Raw genomic sequence first — 17,830 nt, 5'->3', positions numbered from 1 at the left:
ATTAATGTGAATTAAGGATGATTAGTTTAATTAATCATTATTAGTTTGATTAATCGTAATTAGTTTAATTAATCATAATTATTTTAATTAAAACAATCATAATTAGCTTAATTAATCACGATTAGTGCAAATGATGTATTAGTCGTTAAGTATAATTTATACTTTTTTTTTGGATAAGTTTGTGCATAATTTAGATTGTTTGAGCTTGTGATGCCATGTTATTGATTGCTCAATTATAAGCTTATTTACTATTACAAATAAATTTTTATGGGCAAGAAAATGACAAATTTTGAGGTGTCCGGTTTGGACACTGTGTTTAATGTGTTAAATAGGGACAATGGGATTTTAAAGTAAAAGTGTGTAAAATTTGATGGGTTGATTTTTAATGAGTTACCACGTGCGAATGTTTTACCAGAATTTTTAATTATGAAAATTTGCCAAAGTTTGTTATTTGAACATGGAATCCTTGTACTAGGCTAATTGATGGCAAATAAAATTAGTTTGAGTGTTGGCATGCTATCACTTAATCCAACCCGTTACCCAATAGGAGTTTAGGGGGATACCCGATATTTATTGGATGCTCGGCAAGAGTCTAGATGTCGAGTCGCGATTGAGTCCGGACCGATACTCCTTAGGAAATGTAGTCTAGGTAGGGGTTCTAAACGATGCATGCTCGATGAGGTAAGACAATGGTCAGTTATATTAGATGACCACCGACTAGTGTGTTGGCTTAAGGGGTCATAACAATTGGAACACGTATGTTGATAATGCGCCTAGTTATTGTGGAATGTTTTTTTTTTTTGTTTTTTTTTGTTTTATTATTGCTTATGCTTGTAGCATTGTATTGCTATATGTGATGTACTAATGTGCGGGGGTGTGCCAAGGCGAGGTAAATTTGTATATCGTGTGTGTTTGTGTTGGCTTAAGGGGTCATAACAATTGGAACACGTATGTTGATAATGTGTCTAGTTATTGTGGAATGTTTTTTATTTATTTATTTTTATTATTGTTTATGCTTGTAGCATTGTATTGCTATATGTGATGTACTAATGTGCGGGGGTGTGCCAAGGCGAGGTAAATTTGTATATCGTGCGTGTTTAAGTTACCTCCGGGACGAATTATCATCTTAATCGAGGTTTAGGACGTTGAGATTTTATTTCACCCCATCATTGTTTATTGCTTTCAAGGCCATAGTGTGGAGGACCATCAGGTGCGATTGTGGTGGGCGCAAGATGTGTCACTTTTCGGCTGGCCTTGCCATTAGTAAAGTTTAGGTTAACCCTAACCCCAATGAAAGTTTTTTTCGAGAGGGTCGATAGGAAGGGACTGTAAAAAGGCCTGTAATTGTTAAACTTCTTAGGGTTAACAATGGATAAATAAATGTTGTGCTTTTTGTTTGGAAATGTTTATTGTGTTTTTTATCCCTACTATGATAATTGACAAAGTGTTGTTTATATTATGATTTCACTCGCGTTTAATTGAAACATAAAAAGAATGAGTCGACGACGTGTCATGGGACGTCATAATTTAATTGATTGTTGATGGATGTTTGCACACTCTGGGTTTGGAGCGTGACACTATTGACCAGAGAAAAGTGATTTTATCAAAAGAAACAAGTGATCTTATCCAAAGAAAATAGTGATTATATTATAAAGGGATAGGTAATCAGGGACTAGTTATCATATCCATTCATGAATATGGGAAGTACTTGTAGAAGACGTGTTAATTTTTGGCGCAAAACTTAGTTTGGCAAGGAAAGCAGGCACGTGTTTTAACTTTCTTAAGATAAAAGGACATATGAATATTTGATTGATTGAACCATCTGCCATGGTGGCACCGATGGTAGATCCTAGTGCATTCCTCCGTGGAGGCCTGGGTTCGAAGCTCCTGCAACACTTGCAGGGGGCAGTTGGGTCATTTGTGCGCCTTGCCTGGTGCGTGGGGTGGTGGTTTTTCACGTTGCCCCCAAGGTTTACTCTCCGGCTGCTGGCCGTGCGGGGGTTCATTAGGTCACCAAAAAAATATATATATATATATTTGATTGAGTGTTCAGATTCGAAACCGACTTTTACATTTACTCTTTTTCTAGATTCCTGATTTTTCGAAGAAGGAAAAATATTTCCAATTTTGTTATCAAAACTCCCGTCTTCAAATCTTGGGTTTCCAAAACACCTCAAACTGAATCATCCTCTCATCTTTCTTTTGGACACTCCCTCCTGAACACAAAGATTCATCCTACTTCCTCGGCACAGCAACAGTCGCAAGTCCCTCCGTACAAAGCAATGGCGACTCAATCTACTCAGGGTAATCTTCCACCTTCCTCTTGCTAATTATTCAACTGTTGAAGCGAAATTTGTGAAGAATACTATGGATTTCTTTAAGAGTAGAGGAGCATCTATAGAAACGATAAATCAGTTTGTGAGAGGCTCTGGTTTTGAGCCTGAGGCTGAAGTTGAAACTGTGTTTTGCTAAACCTCTAAGATCACTGCCAGTAGAGGATGTTACGTTTGTGCCAGAAGAGATGATGAGGCCGGCCTGACTCGTCTAGAAAAGTCAAGGAAAATGTTGAGGAAACACCTATGGCTGAATCTAGCCGTGAATCTGGGAGAACTAATGTGAGAGATTCCGAAATTCGTCTGGGAAAGAATGATAATGATTATGTTTTCTATCAAAGATTTGAAAGGAAAAAAATGACTTTGGAAAAGAAAAGGGGTATAAACACAAGATTGTCAGATCAAAGCCACATCATGAAACCTACGATGAACTGGTGGCCAGAAAAGTGTTGCCTCACAGATCAGTTGATTTTATCTTCTTTGAAACACATGGGATTTTTATCACCAATCTCTTTCAAGAACTTAGACTTGAAAAATTCTGCACCAAGTTTGATGAAGTGTCTCCTCGACTTAATGCATACTTCTATTCCAATCTCTCTTTCTATTCTCCGGATTACATTCGATTTTTCATTGGTGATTCATTATAATATTTCTGCTCAAGAACTCGCCAAAATTCTGGGTGTTAAACATGATTACTTCACCCTATCCCTGCCTCTTTTGAAGAAGCTTATAAATTTCTTACAGAAGATGATTCTTTTTCTCATGAGCAAAACACCTATGAGTCTCACATTCTCTTTCCCCTCATATACAGAAACCATCATTAATTGGATTAGGCTAAGGCCTCTTTCACAAGTGACATATCCAGATATGAGGCACGATTACTTTGGGCCATTGCTAATCATGTCCCTTTCTCTCTTCCAAACACTATATTCTTTCTCATGTATAGAACTGTGAGGAAAAAACAAAGGGAGTTGCCTCGTGGTTCCCTTGTCACTAGAATCTACAATCATTTGAAAATTGACATTCGTAGAAAGTTCAGGCGTGGTGGCTTAACCAGACTTACTCTTGGTGAGGAAACTTTGTTCAAAATGCATATGAGACCATCTTTGGAAGGGTGGAGAGAGAGACGTGGCAATCTAGTTAGAATTGGAAAAAATGAAGATGAAAGCTTGAGAAAAATATGAAATAGCAATTCATAATAGAGAAGAACTGAGCAGAAGAGAAAGAAAAATAAAGGCTCAGTGGAACCTTCTGTTAGTACAGTAAATTCTGGAATATCTGAACGGGCTCCCAGAAAAAAAGGGGCCACTAAATCTTTGAAGAAATGGCTTTGAGATGAACCTCCTGGAGGGTCAGAGCAAACATTGGCTGACAGATTGAAAGAGCTCAGACAGAAAAGAGAAGTGCTGATGAAATAAGGGCAGAGCTGAAACGGCAAAGAAAAGAAGCAAAAAGTGAAGCAGAGGAGAAAAAGAGAAAGGAAGCTGAATCTGCCGGACAGACAGAAACTGAAAAACAAGCTGAAGCTGCCAGAAAAGCCAGAATAGCAGCAGAAGTTGAAGCAGAAGCAGATGCAGATGCAGCTAACCTTGAGGGAGAAGAGAAAAAAAGAAATTGAAAGAAAAGAAGAAAACGAGAGGAAATTGCAGTGTGAAAAAGAAAGACTAGTAAAAATCAGAGATTCATTATTCGATGAAAAAGCAGCTTTTTCAGGAGAGATCGAACCCGAGGAAGAACCTATTGGATATCCTCATATTACTGCAACTTCAGTAAGTCCTACAGATTTGGACAAAGGGACAGAGACTGAGGACACTGAGCAGAATGATATGACTCAGGGGGAGCCAAAGGACAAACATCCTTCAGTCCTTGTGACATGAAGTGCTGAAGCATCATCCAGCAAGTGTGAAGTAATGCAGATGCCGCTTGAGATCAAGGACAATCAAGCAGCATTGAGGGATAAGATAGCTGTCCTGCGTGCTGAGTTCTTTGAGGAAATACAAACTATGCAGGTCATTTTGGATGCAAAAGTGAATAGCATTCAGGGGGAGTATGGTAACATGCAAGGTAAATTTGATGGCTTGAAGGAAAACATGAACAGAATGGAGCTTGGTCTTGGAAATTATATGGCTAAATTGGAGAACAAGATCAATATTTTGAAATGTTATGACCCTGTTCGAGCCTATCTTGAATCTTCCTCCAAACACATTCCATCTTCGTCCAAATGATTTTCAAATTTTCTTTTATGAACTTTTGGTTGTGCACTTAATTGCTTTTGGACTGTAATGAACTTTATGTGGATCAGTTTCTAGCTATATTATTTCTCCATGTTTTACTGTGATGCAGACAAAAAAAGGGGAGAAACTTTGCAGATACTATGCAAAGGAGCAGATTTAGTTGAGTAGAAACAGATTCTAAGAGATCAGAGATTGTGTTGGAGATATTGAAATTTGTATGACTTGCAAGTGTGGTGGTACTTCTAATACCTTGTTTTCGCAGGATATACTCAAAATGATCAGAATATGCTTATATTTATTAAAAATTATAAGGAATCTTCTTTATTTACTCGCAAATTTTTACCAAGCTTCCTTATAAAAATAGTCATGCACTTACTGGATCCTTGACCTTAGTAAGTTTTAGTGTTAAAAAAACTGTCCTTTGTTTTTATCAATCTCAATAATTAGTAAGACTGTTTAAGTTTCATTATAACATTAGCGTTAGAGAGAATTTTTATCAGATATGGAACATATCGGGTGTTTAAGGGAAAATAATCAACATCTCCATCGTCTCAAAGCAATCCCAAAAGGAACAGTCAAGTATATCCAGGAAACCAGTTGTATCTAGTGGGTTGATAGAAGCAGTAAATTGCACAGATAGAAAGAGCGTACTGTGATGTAGAACACTGCACGGACAGAAGTAGGAACCCAGTACTTTATGGATAAAAGCAACATACTGCATAACACATCAGCGCATTGAGTGAATAAAGGCAGGATATAAGCACTGATTGTGAATTCAGCAATACAGGATTTTGGATATGAGCACTGATTGTGAATTCAGGCGGAGCATGTCTACAACCTGCACCCTCAACTCAATCACGAACTTCAATAATATTATTTTAATAACTCTATATCATCCCTTGATAGCTAGTGATATAGTATGGATTCCTCATTTTACACTATTTTGATTTGCTATCAATCTTAAAGAATATTTTCATGATTTACATAATCATGTGAGATATTTTCATTGATTGAAAAATCATTCCGAAGACAAGAATCTTGATAAAATATCTCAATTTTTGGAAACCAAGATTTGGTTGTGTGGGTGACCAAATCTACAGGGATTCTGATCTACCAACCTCAACGACTACCAAATCTTCAAGATAATTGTCGAACGGGAAGTTTGGAGACAGAGGTGTATAAATAAAGACCAAGGCGTCGAAGAGAAAATAGAAATCAAGAATTAAAATTCCATAATTTGAGAGAGTTTTACATATTGTCTTGAGCGATCTTTTCTCTATAATCTTCTGATAGGTATTGGTAGAAACATAGCTTGAGATAAACTGTGAGATAGTGAGCTATATTTGCTTTAATATAAGCGGCTACAGCTTCTATGATCTCTCAATAATTAGGTGGTGAAATCCAACTTGTAGGCACTCACTTGAGAGAGTGGACGTAAGCTTACAATAAGTCGAACCACCATAATATTCCATGCATAGTCTTCTATCTCTCTAATCTCTTTCATTTACCGTTTGATATTCTATTGATATCAATACTCTATTTCACTTGATTGCACTCCAACCACACTTGATTAGTTTTATTCCACACCAGTCAGTCGAGTTTTTATAATCACCTGTTCACTTCCCTCTCAGTAATACTATTAGCCACCTTCATTTCTAACATTATCATCCACTACCACAACCACATCATCACCTCCTTCCGTATGGGAGAGAAGGTGCCATTACCAAGCACCATGCTCGTCTCCTATTATCATATTATCTATAGCTGGATTTGTCCCATTTTTGATCTCATATATTTGGTAGAACTTGAAGATTTTGGAGAAGCCATTTCTAGAACCCTCCTCCATGACAATAACAAAATGAGATCAAGATTAAAGAACAGCCCATAAGTCCTAGAGGCCTTGGATGAATTAGGGGTCTTGAAGGTTGAGAAAAGAAAAGGAAAGAGGAGAGACTATTGACCCAAGAAAAGGTTGAAGAAAAGAGGTTAGCGGGTCTTATAAAACAAGAAGCAAAAAAGCATGTTTTGGGCAGGTGTCACCGAGAAAAGGCCATATCGAAGAACGATGAGGCATTAGATATTTGCCGATTGACGCTGAGGAAGGACAGGACAGTAACTTAAAGCAACCGAACCTAGTATCTCCTCTTGCTTGGAGATGCAGGTTCTGCCATCAGAGAAGCAACAAGAGCACCGTGCCTGTGGAGAAAATCACAGGCTTATATCAGGTTTAAAGCAGGGAGAGCTTCCTGATGGACTGCTCGGTGTTGCGCAACGGGTGCTCGAGGGCGGACCAGAAGAGGAGCACACACTCAAAGACCCGGCACGTATCAATCAGCAACCAGATGGAAGCCGTGTGGCTGTTATCCGGTTCGAGGTCAAAGGCGATTATGAGTTGTGTGGAAGAGGAAGATGGGAAAGGATGAGAATTATTTGACCTGAAGAGGAAGAACATGAAGTAGTAATGAGGATAATGCAGTAGCTTTTACATGGTAATCCAAGTCTCTTCGTATAGTTCATGTTTGAAGTTTCTTTTTCTCTTCTAAATATAATGCGCAACTTCTTTGTCTAAGTAATTCCATCTTCCACCTTCGTGTTCTGATCGATACATACTTTTCTGTGTGCTAAACTTCACTCCTTTGACGGAAAAGAAAGGATCATCCAGGACTTACAATAAGGGTCATAACGTTCTGGATCAGAAAGTCTCCTTTCCATATCCTTTCGGAATACGATGTTCTAAACTTCACACGATGATGTTTGCATAGCCTTGTCTCGTTAACTGATCCATTTGCCCATCTGTTCAAAATTAAGCTAAGAAATGACCCGAGACACAGATCAAGCTAAATCTGACCGCTTTTCCGAATCTAATGGCGCGTTTTTTCATACAAAAAATGAATGATTTAGAAAATATTTTCTTAAAAATGATGACTTGTGTCGCTCAAAATAATTAGTCAATAAGAGATATTTTCTTTATTAACAATAATTCATGCTTAAATATTTTTGTGAACGATAAAATTGTTTTCGTCTATTTAATTTTGTAAGCAATGCAATGGATCATTTTTGGGAAGTATTTTCTAAATTATTCATTTGTTGCAAAATAAATGAACACAAGTATGTTTGTCTTGGTTTGGAAAATATTTTCTAAAAAATGATCATTTGAAATAATTAATCTACGAAAAATATTTTCATTATCAACAATAATTTATATCTAAACATTTTCGTGAACAATCAAAATACTTTTTCGTTCATTTGTTTTTACAAGCGATATAAGTGGTCTTTTATTGAAAAATATTTTTTCAAATTATTTATTTTTTGCTAAATAAACAAAACCTTAATGCGAACGGATATTGAGGACGACGGTTTGGATTCAACCATCACTAGAAGGCACCACGTACATCTCGTCAGGCTACTTTGAAGCTGCCGAGACAGATTTTTATGGCTATGATTTCTAGCGACCGACCAGAATTAACACATACGGTTATTGAAAACGAACCAAAGTATTTCCAATGCCACGGGAAAATTACTATCTTGATCATACTCTATCTCACTCATGGATGTTAATTGAGTCTAGCAACATAATGCTACTTTTTCTTGGGAAAATATCGTTCAAACCACCATTCAATTTCACATAGAATGACTAGGGTTATAGAACATAGTCACTTGAAGCGTAAATATATCGCAGCACTTTCTGTTGTCATCCATGAAATTTTTATATTATCACAAGTTTTTAGAATCTCAATCTATAAAATATTTGAAGAAGGATTATTTTCCTCCATTCCTAATTGGAAGTGGCATAATTTACATGTCTATAAATTGTAATCCACCAATCAAAAGACTAGAGGGAGCAAAACATAGCCGTATTCGAAATAGAACATTCATCGACAATCCACATGTCGAACTCTAATAGACTTGTTATGATGATCAACTTAACACTCGACAGTTCAAGCCATAGCACCTTTATGTCATGGAGCCCAAACGTGACAACTTGTACAGGAAAAAAAAATGCATAAATGATCCGGTGTATGATGCTTTCACTAGGGAAGTAGCTGTATTTTGCCCGATGCTGAAAAAATATCGAAAGTGATTCCACATTCCCTACAAGAAACCTGACAAATCTGATGTAGTGCACACAAAACATTCCCCGAAATGCACAATGCTGATGTTTTGCCAAGAAAAAGATGCATATGCAAAGAAACCGGGAACCAAGTGACCGAATCTTGATGAAGAGAAGACAACGACAAATTCCATATGAGTTCCCACACTAAAAAGGTATACTAAACATGTATCGACAGAATACAACTACTGCCAGGAAAATTGTGGCAGAGTGATTACTGCAAAAAGTACATACAAATCAAAAGAAGTCATAATACGGATAATTTATCAGGAAAGAGTAAGAAGGATCTCTAACTAAAGAGAGGCTGAGCTAAGACAGAAATAGATGATTGTTTTCTGATCAAAGAATGAATGCACTGGTGAGACTTGATCTGGAGCAGCAATCTTTTGCACTTCATTGAATGAATTGAAAGAGTGACTGGATAAGGAATTAAAAAGCTGAGACCAATATTGCCACTTCAATTATTCACCACTTTTCTCGGAACCGACTTTATCATAGAGGCGATATATGAGACTAGACTTTGACATCTGAGGTTCCCTTTCCAGAACAGCAATGACGTCCTTCACAGAAATTGTACGAGCTACCTTCGGTTGTGATGCAAAGGCTTGGTTCCTCCCTAATTTTCTATTGGCCCCTGTAAAGCACAAAAAAGTGGGTTAAAGGCCTGATTGTGACGAGGCATCACGCATGAGAGAGTTGGAGATTACATTCTGAACACTATTGTATTATGCATGGTTTGTCAGACGAAAGTGGTACCCTGTCCAGCATTAGTTTTTCACGATGAAGAATCATTCTCAGCCACTGCATATACTTTAAAAACCAGAAGTCTAACACATTAAGATAGCTACCAGTCTATGACATACCAGATGCAGCTTGCCCCTTTTTTCCTGCTTCTTGATTGTCCTTATTGCTTCTTCCAGAGATTGAAGATTTTTGACTGTCTTTACCGACCTGAGATGCCACTTCCAATCCTCCCTCACGTTTTTGACGGGCTTTTTCAGCCATAAGCTGCCACTTGGACAACACGTCATCTCCTCCCACAGCAGCTCGGGCAGCAACATTTGCAGCAGTTGCTCTCATTTTGTCATCTTCCTCTTTGTTTACCTAAATAGAGAAAAAAGAGGATGCACGTATGCTCTCAGTTGCCTAGTAATAACATCAGGCAAGAACCACGAGAAGCTGCGAGGCGAGCAAGCTTAGCAAATAAAGTAACTATGTGGATGGACCAATGACTCAGAATTTGATCCTCCTTTAAACAAGTAGGTGAGGGGTTCAAGGGAAGGGGGATAGCTTCTGTCAAACCAAGCCATTTCACCCAAAAGACATTTAATATTACCTTCACGGATTTCCCACGGTTTTCATCCTTTTCTTTATCACCATCAACTCCCTGATTGCTATCAGGCTGCAATGATGTATACTAGCAGGTGTCAAACAAAGAAGCAGAAAGGGAGGTGAAAATGAAGAGGAAAGAGAATCAACTACGGAAAACATATTTTATATGTATAGACATATTTATTAGATCTGCAAACGTGTTCATACTTAAGCACAGGTTTTGTAGTTGTAAAGGCGAGCAGAAAAAAGGGGATAGACTTGCCTCACTTTGCTTCCTTAGCTTTTCTGCTTCAGCCTGTTTCTTCTCCCATTCTTCCCTAGCCTTGCGGTTCAAAGTCATAAGGTGCTGGCGGACATCGGAAGTGACAATGGTCCGGTGTCTGGGCTTCTCGATATCAACCCTCTATCAAAAATAGCTTAATAAGGAAAGTCTAATATATTTGAATCAAGTTAGCAGGAGGGTAGAAAAAAACTGACCTGCTTTGAGACTCTAATTAAATTGCACAGCAGTCCACGCAGCCTTTCCTCCACACTCTGAGAAAAATGAGTTGGTTAAGAGAATAAACAGGAAAGATTAAAGAGCAGAGAAGCAAGCATCTCACCAAAGACAGACACCGCTCCACATCGTTGCTTATTGTCTTCACACCACATCGTGCCACTGGCAGAAGCATAAAGTCAGATCTCTAGAATGTACCAGGGTATAACAGATGAGAAACAAAAAATTTCAAAGGTGAAGATTGAAGAAGGGAGTTAACTGATCTCGGCCAACTTTTTCTGCAGGGGAGCTCGCTGCAATATCAGAGTTTCTTCTTCCTCTTGGACAACTCTTCGGGATGCTTCCGAGACTCGACTGTCTTCCTTCGGCCCAGAAAACAGCTGTTCTTCTTCTTCCTAGTTCCAATACCAAGTTTCACAGATTGAAAAGTCCAACTCTTAGAAATTGAATAATTAGTTAGTAGGAAAAAAAAAAAAAATACAAAATTCAGATGTCAATTCATACCCTGAGATTGACCCCACTAACAGCAGTGACATCAATGAGTTGTTCGATGCTCTGATCTGCGAAGGACCCAGATACCTTTTGCTTCTTACTGCAGAGATTTGATACACAAAATTACATTGACAAATGTTAATATCCAAGGTAAAATTTCATACTCAAAACTGATCAAGATAGAATGTTCGGTAAAAGCCACATCACCCTGAAGGAGGTGGCGAAGAACCAAGTGCCTCAAGTGGCTTCTTCTGGCCAACAGAAGGTTTTTTAGAAGGCGTCCTTGCATTATTCCCCGCTGGTGTGGATGCTGTACGGGAGCCTAGCTGATATAATAAAGGCAAGTAAAATCTTTTTAAAAGGGCATACATGCTGTCAAATTTTCTTCTGATATCATCACAGAATGAATACTTGTACTGATGATTATTCTCAGAAGAACCACCAGTTCTTGTAGCAAAACACAGAGCAAAGTGAATGAAGAGGGCCACAAAGAAATTGCATGCACATACATCCCTACAATGCTTCAAAAGTGAATTTTCAAAATCACTACCCTACTAAGGGAATAATGCAACATAGCCCAATCAGTCTAAAAATTGCACATGGGGAATGAGAGAATAAGTTGTGCACTAAGCAACCCTCTGTTCTGCAGCTGTAGATGCAAGATATGTCCAACGCATAATGTCATAGCAACCACTCCTAGTGACAATGGCACTAGAGAATTCCTTTCCTAAGTGGAAGGAGTATATTTAATTAGTAAATATGCTCTTGTACTGTATCATCCTCATGAAGATTTTATTTCATTTGATAATGCTTTATGATACAAGCACTGCCTGGTAGGTCTTTTAGTTGCAAATGAAGAGGAAGGGTTCAAGTAGTTCTAACACCCAAAGCATCCAGAGTCTTCTTATTCACTCCCATAAGCAAACATCTTCTAGCCCTCGCATTTAAGAAACACGAGATAAACCTCCCGAGCAGACCATCAGGACAACCTTTTACATCTTTGCCTATGCAATCAATTGTTCAATCTAATAAATTATGTCTACACCGTCCACATACTGACAGAAATCAGTGCATTCAAATAATTAGCTGAATTAAATTACAAGATAGAAACATGGATGAATGTTAAAAGATCACCTGGACGTTAGTATCCTGAGCTGGTGTTGCAGATAGAGAATCCTGACGTGAAGTCCCAGCACCTGTAGGAGTCAAGAAACCCACTCCTGGAGACTGCGGGTCAAAAGAATTGTCCCTAGAGCTTCCTGATATGGGCATTCTTTGCTCAAGATGCCCAGCTGAAACAGAAGACAGTCCTGGAAGGGAAGATAACTGTTGTTTTTGTTGATCACTGGGCTGATCAACAGGTTCATGTTTCACATACACCGATGATGAGAAAGCACCAGAACTTTGGTCTTTAGAAGTAGAGGGCTTCCAAGGAACTGAATTTTGTTGGAGTGATATATTGCTTGCAAATGGAGGGAGAGAACCAGATTGCGCTCTCTTGTTATCATTGTTAGGATGCTGCCGATCAAATTTTGGTGCAGTCGCCAAGCTCATTGCCTGAGTTGATCCTCCTGGATGACTTGAACCCATGTTTTGATGAATTGGGATCTGCTTCATTTGTGCATCATTAGGTTGTGTTTTGACAGATGAAGCAGAACTAGTCATATTTGTTCCACTGAATGGATGGTAACCACCAGGACTTCCATACTTGGGGAATGTCTGCATGTTCTGAAAATGCTGCTGTTGCATGAATTGAGAATCTGGTATCCTTTCCACCTCTCCAGCCTTTGGACCATTTCTATCCATTGTGGAATGGACTTGGCCTGATGAAGATGAATCGTTGAATTTTGCAGCACTAGCAGGCTGCATTCTAGGGTGCTGCGGTAGAGCTGAAGTTTGACCTTGGATATGCAACTGTGGAGGAGGCTACAAGAGAGAGAAATCTTAGTTAAATATTGGCATTTTATTGCAAAAGTGAGCGCAAACAATAAAATAAATTGAACAAGGAAATAAATCGAACACCAGATTTATGTGGCCTGGTCGTTGTGACCTAGTCTCCATGTACAGCAGTAATGATTCCTCTATAGATCAAGCAATTCAATGGAGATTTCAATCACACTCGAGTCACAACACTTTCAGCATTTTAAAACTCCCATTTACACCAATAACTCACTCGGTGTTTAGCCTCACACAATTCCTCATGAAATAATCACTCAATCTCATAGAAAAATTCACAAATCTTACCACGAGATTTGTTGGCCTCAAAACACTCTTCGAATCGTGCCTGGATGTAAACACGATATAGCCCACCTTTGATTCACGCCAAGCACAGCACACCCATGGGTGCACTTACAGCGCCTTAAAAGCACTCACATGGCACAAAAGCCTAACTACGGAAAGAGAATCCTTCATCTTTATAAATTAAAAGTGGAGCCCTTGGGCTTGCCGACTCGAACACCAAAACTAATTTCCGGGTTTTGCAGGCAACTTTGGACTTACCCAAATCAGCAACAAAATTACAAATATGGAATTTCCAAATTAAGGACTTTCTTTATGAGTTTTCTATTTCCAAAATTAAGATGTCCATTGGATAAAGGCTGGTCATATCATATAGGAAATCTCCCATATGAATTTAGACTTTTGCTTACGAGCTCAAACTATTCATATTTTGACAACATTTATAATTCTGTGTACGAGATCAATCATGCCAATCATACCTGCGTTTGCATTTTCATAACCGCCAGCTTCAGCATCTGATCTCCAACAATTCCTCGCATGATTCTCACAAATCCATCCTTGGCAATTTCATTTTTCTACAATAGTGAGACCAAACAACAGAATGACTAACAACCTCATTGAAATTTCCTTGACAAGTGAAGAATTCAAAAGAGCTGTACCAAAATTTTACCTTCAGTTTGGCATAAAGAGTTTGCAGTTGCATGGCTCTATCTTTATCAAGCTGGGGAAGAATCACAGGGAGCAATAATGCAAATGGAACTTGTTTAACGCGATTTGCTTTATTTGGTGCTTGCCCAGGGACTGTTGCCTGTTGATTACTCATTTGCTGTAACTTCAAGTACTGAGATTCACTGTCTAGTGTCTGCACTCTACCTGGCTCACTTACAGGGAGGGAATTGTTTTCTGACACTGGCATGCCAGGAGATTGTTTAATCTGAAGAGAATTTTGTTCTCCCTGCCCTAGTTGATGACCATCTTGCACTTGTTTCTGCTTCAAATGCTGGTGATTGACTTCCTCCAAAGTGTTATTTTGTTGGGGATCAGCAAGAGAGTCACCTTGTTGCCGTTGCATCTGTGCCAACATCTGTTCCTGATCTGCATTTTTTTGTTCTTGTTGAATTTGAGAATTTGCATTTTCAGCCTGGCTAGTAGGTTGCCATCCAGGATATGATTGGCTGGGCATATGGTTGTCTCCTTGAGAGACACCTGAAATTTGATTAAGAGTAAGACCCTTTTAGGCAAAAGATATAAGATTGGCAGCCCAAAAACAGAGAGAAGGGAGGGAGTGTTCAACGTGACTTAGATAGATAGCTGCTCTCCAGTATACATACTGACCAAGATTCTACTTTTGTTTGCATTCGTCCGATATTACACCAAAGCAATAAGCATACCAAGCGAATATGTCCATTCATTGGACACATACTTCATGTAGCAAACAAAGTATAGTAAACTTCTTACAGCTGACACTGCCAAACACTACATCCACATACTGCTGGCTAAAAGTATTACCCAAAAGCACAGCACACCACAAGCTTTGAAACTACGAATAATTGTCTTCTTTTCTAACCTTATTTTTCATTGTAACAAAATGGCTTCTCATCACTTTCAGACATTAAGATTAAATCCTAAAGAAGATTTCACAACTGAGCTCCATTTAAAGCTCAAACCTCATCACATCTACATATTTCTTTAGTGATCCAACCATAATGTCCAAGAACCAATCGCCCATCTTAAATGGTCTAATTATCCTTTCATACACAAGCCTCATAAGCAAACTTTGTTATATACACCCAAAGGGTGCATTAAAATCCATTAAAGAAGTACCTTGTAACAACCAAAGAAGACAATAAATGATGCCAATACATCATCTCAATGACAACAACATAATTATAGCTTAAAAACTCTATTCACATAGTGCTTATCTTCTTTGGAAGGCATAGACATGGAACAGTAATGCTCACGGTTGAAAAGCAGTCTACGCTTTCAAATGACAATTTTGTTGCTCTACTAAAATACATAATACTCCTACATTTCACACTTACATTCATCTATATGCAAATAGAAAAGGCATTGGACAAAGGCTAGGGATTGGAGAGAACAATTTTTTCCTGCAGCATCACTTTTGACTCTAATAAGCTGGCTTTTTGATGGGCTTTTGATGCCAAGCAGCAAGTTGGACAAAATGCAGAGAGGTAAGAGTCCCCTGGACAATCTCTTAGTTATGGTAATGAATATCAACCTACTTATCCTCCTCATGACAGAAGATTACTCACCCCCCCAAAAACAAAAAAAAAAAGAGAAATGCTCCCTGTTGTATTAGAGGCTTTGCATGTTTATGGCTTCAGCAAGGAAATCCAAAATCAAGAATAGGATAAAAAACCAAAGAATCATATCATCATGCTCATCCTCATGTGCTATTATATGATAATTTCTCGATTGGCTCTAATTTACATTCAGACATAATTGAACTAATGCATTCCCGACAAATTGGAACTAAGGATTGATATAGGCCAAACAAAGTTGGGTTCATCAAAATCTTCAACAGCCTAATTGCCCTTCAATCTCACAGCCCATTCAATAGGCCATAATCTAACTTCTCTAGAGTCATGCAAGATTATGATGTACCAAGATTCCATAACATAAATGAAATCCATCGGAATTGGCTCGTTAGACTGAATATCATTTGCTCCTGTCTTATCCTCACAAACAGCATCTGAAGAAGCCTAACTATGGTTCCACGTAAACTCAGTAGTCATGACCAAGGACCTGATTACTTGAACGAAAGGTCAACACTATTCTAAGGAATCAACAAAGAGACTAGGATCCAGATGTCGCTAGACTTAAGTTTCAAATTTAATCTAAAGTCCCATCTACATCAAACCAGGCATAAAGGTCCAAACATTCAGCAGTAATTAGATCGATTACTAAAATTTGCAAGCAATTTCCTTGAATGGCATGGCAAAATCTTCATGCTATTCCAAGCCAACAAAAACTTGACTTGTTAAACGTTAAAAACTTTCAATGTGGTGTGACAGAGACAAAAACAATATATGTCCTCTCTGAACTAACTACGTTTTATTATCACATAGACCCGATATGCAGCAACATCCTGATAACCTAAGAGTTCGCATTAAACACTACCCAAAAAGAGATTCCTATCCCCAGACAGCAAAAACTTAAAGCCAACAACACCTTTATCAGATGATGATGGTCGAGAAGTTGATGCATCACCTCCGATATCACGATTAAGGGCAGCCTGGAAAGCCTCCACGTCAGCCCCTGAGTGCATGGTTTCGTCCTGCAGGCACACAATTAACCTAATTATTAAAAAAAAAAAAACCCTCTTCCCCAACCAAACCTCAAATCCAAGGAGAGAGCAAAATTTTCCAAATGAATGGGAAAAGAAAGAGTAAGAGAATGGAAACCTCATCTTCTTCCAGAAGCTTCATTATGGAAAGATCCATAGCATCCAGCAGTTCCCCGGTTCAATTGTTCACCCAAAATCAATGACTGTTGAACCAAATCACCTATTTTTTGCACAGAAAAATACTACTCAATCGAACAAGTAGTTGATCACATATAGCCATAACATTCAATTACTAATTCAGCAAATGATCAGCCCTAATCCCATACAAGAGATGGGATTTGTCGATACCTCAACGTTTTATGCTCAGATTGAGGTTGAGTAATAGGCAGTTGAAAGCATCTCCCTCGTTATGACCTCAAATTCAGCAGAGAGAATAAACCAATATAGCTATTGCCACAGATCAAAGTGACGACGGTGTGTGCCTCAGGGATGTTCCTGTGAACAAGCTATCGGATCACCCGAGGAAGAAACCCAGCAAAACCTGACCTTGGGCTTCTCAATAGAATCGGCGTAACTCCATTTCTTGCGCGATCACCGATCACCAGCAACAGCAGCACCCAGCTCCATCTACTCTTGATTCAAGGGAATTACGAGGAGCTCCAAACATTGCGATTCAACCGAATTGCGCCAACACTTCAAAAAAAAAAAACTCTACTTTAGACGGAGACAGAGTGCAGCAAAAAGCGGTCGGCCATGAAACGAAAACGCCCAACGGTGCAACGAGAGAGAAGACAGAGATCAGAAAATGGGTTTATACAGGCCTTTCAGCAATGGCTGCCACTGCCCATATTCGTTCCAATCAGATAGAATTCGATTCGACAACCTGAAAACAGGATCACCGTCGAGCTCGGCTCCGGCTCGAGCCGGCATCCATGGAAGCTCCTTCGCTTCATCGATACCCTTTTTTCCCCCTTTGACGTTCACGATCGCTCGAAAAAATTCAGAGAGACAAACCACACGCACCCACCATGCCAAGCTTCGAACTTTACCTCAAATCCAGAGGTCCCCAGGTTCCAACGCCGGCGCGCGCTCTTGATATGAACGGAGAATCGGCCGGTTAGGGCACGAGGAAGAGAGACGAAGAGACCGCCGGATTGGTACCTCAGGACCGACGGCGGCGAGGGCGGCGGGCGGCGGCGGAGGGATGCGCCGGTGAGGCGGCGTCTCCGCGGTTTGTCAGTTGGGCGACGGTGGCGAGGGAAGGCTGCGAGCGAATGAGCGCGGCTT

General features: G+C 39.1%; 1 protein-coding gene across 2 annotated transcripts; it reads right to left on the bottom strand.

Moving 5' to 3' along the window:
- Positions 1-8,806: 8,806 nt before the first annotated feature.
- On the bottom strand, positions 8,807-17,230 carry LOC120292137 (transcription initiation factor TFIID subunit 4b-like). Of its 2 annotated transcripts, none has more exons than XM_039310107.1 (15): positions 16,892-17,230; positions 16,662-16,763; positions 16,429-16,534; positions 13,907-14,442; positions 13,716-13,811; positions 12,133-12,924; positions 11,206-11,324; positions 11,011-11,098; positions 10,766-10,901; positions 10,613-10,668; positions 10,488-10,544; positions 10,273-10,413; positions 10,015-10,080; positions 9,542-9,782; positions 8,807-9,312 (listed from the first exon to the last, which is right to left on the bottom strand). In XM_039310107.1, exons 2-15 carry the CDS (start codon positions 16,698-16,700, stop codon positions 9,140-9,142), a joined length of 2,646 nt encoding a protein of 881 aa, XP_039166041.1. In that variant the 5' UTR covers positions 16,701-16,763; positions 16,892-17,230; the 3' UTR covers positions 8,807-9,139. The 2 variants fall into 2 exon arrangements, with proteins under 2 accessions (XP_039166041.1, XP_039166042.1); XM_039310108.1 differs by having other exon boundaries at positions 16,468-16,534.
- Between the last annotated feature and the right edge of the window lie 600 nt (positions 17,231-17,830).

The sequence above is a fragment of the Eucalyptus grandis genome, chromosome 3 (assembly GCF_016545825.1).
Source record: "Eucalyptus grandis isolate ANBG69807.140 chromosome 3, ASM1654582v1, whole genome shotgun sequence".
Taxonomy (NCBI): Eukaryota; Viridiplantae; Streptophyta; class Magnoliopsida; order Myrtales; family Myrtaceae; genus Eucalyptus; species Eucalyptus grandis.
The sequence above is the reverse complement of the archived record's forward strand: the minus strand, read 5'-3'. Positions and strand labels throughout refer to the sequence as shown.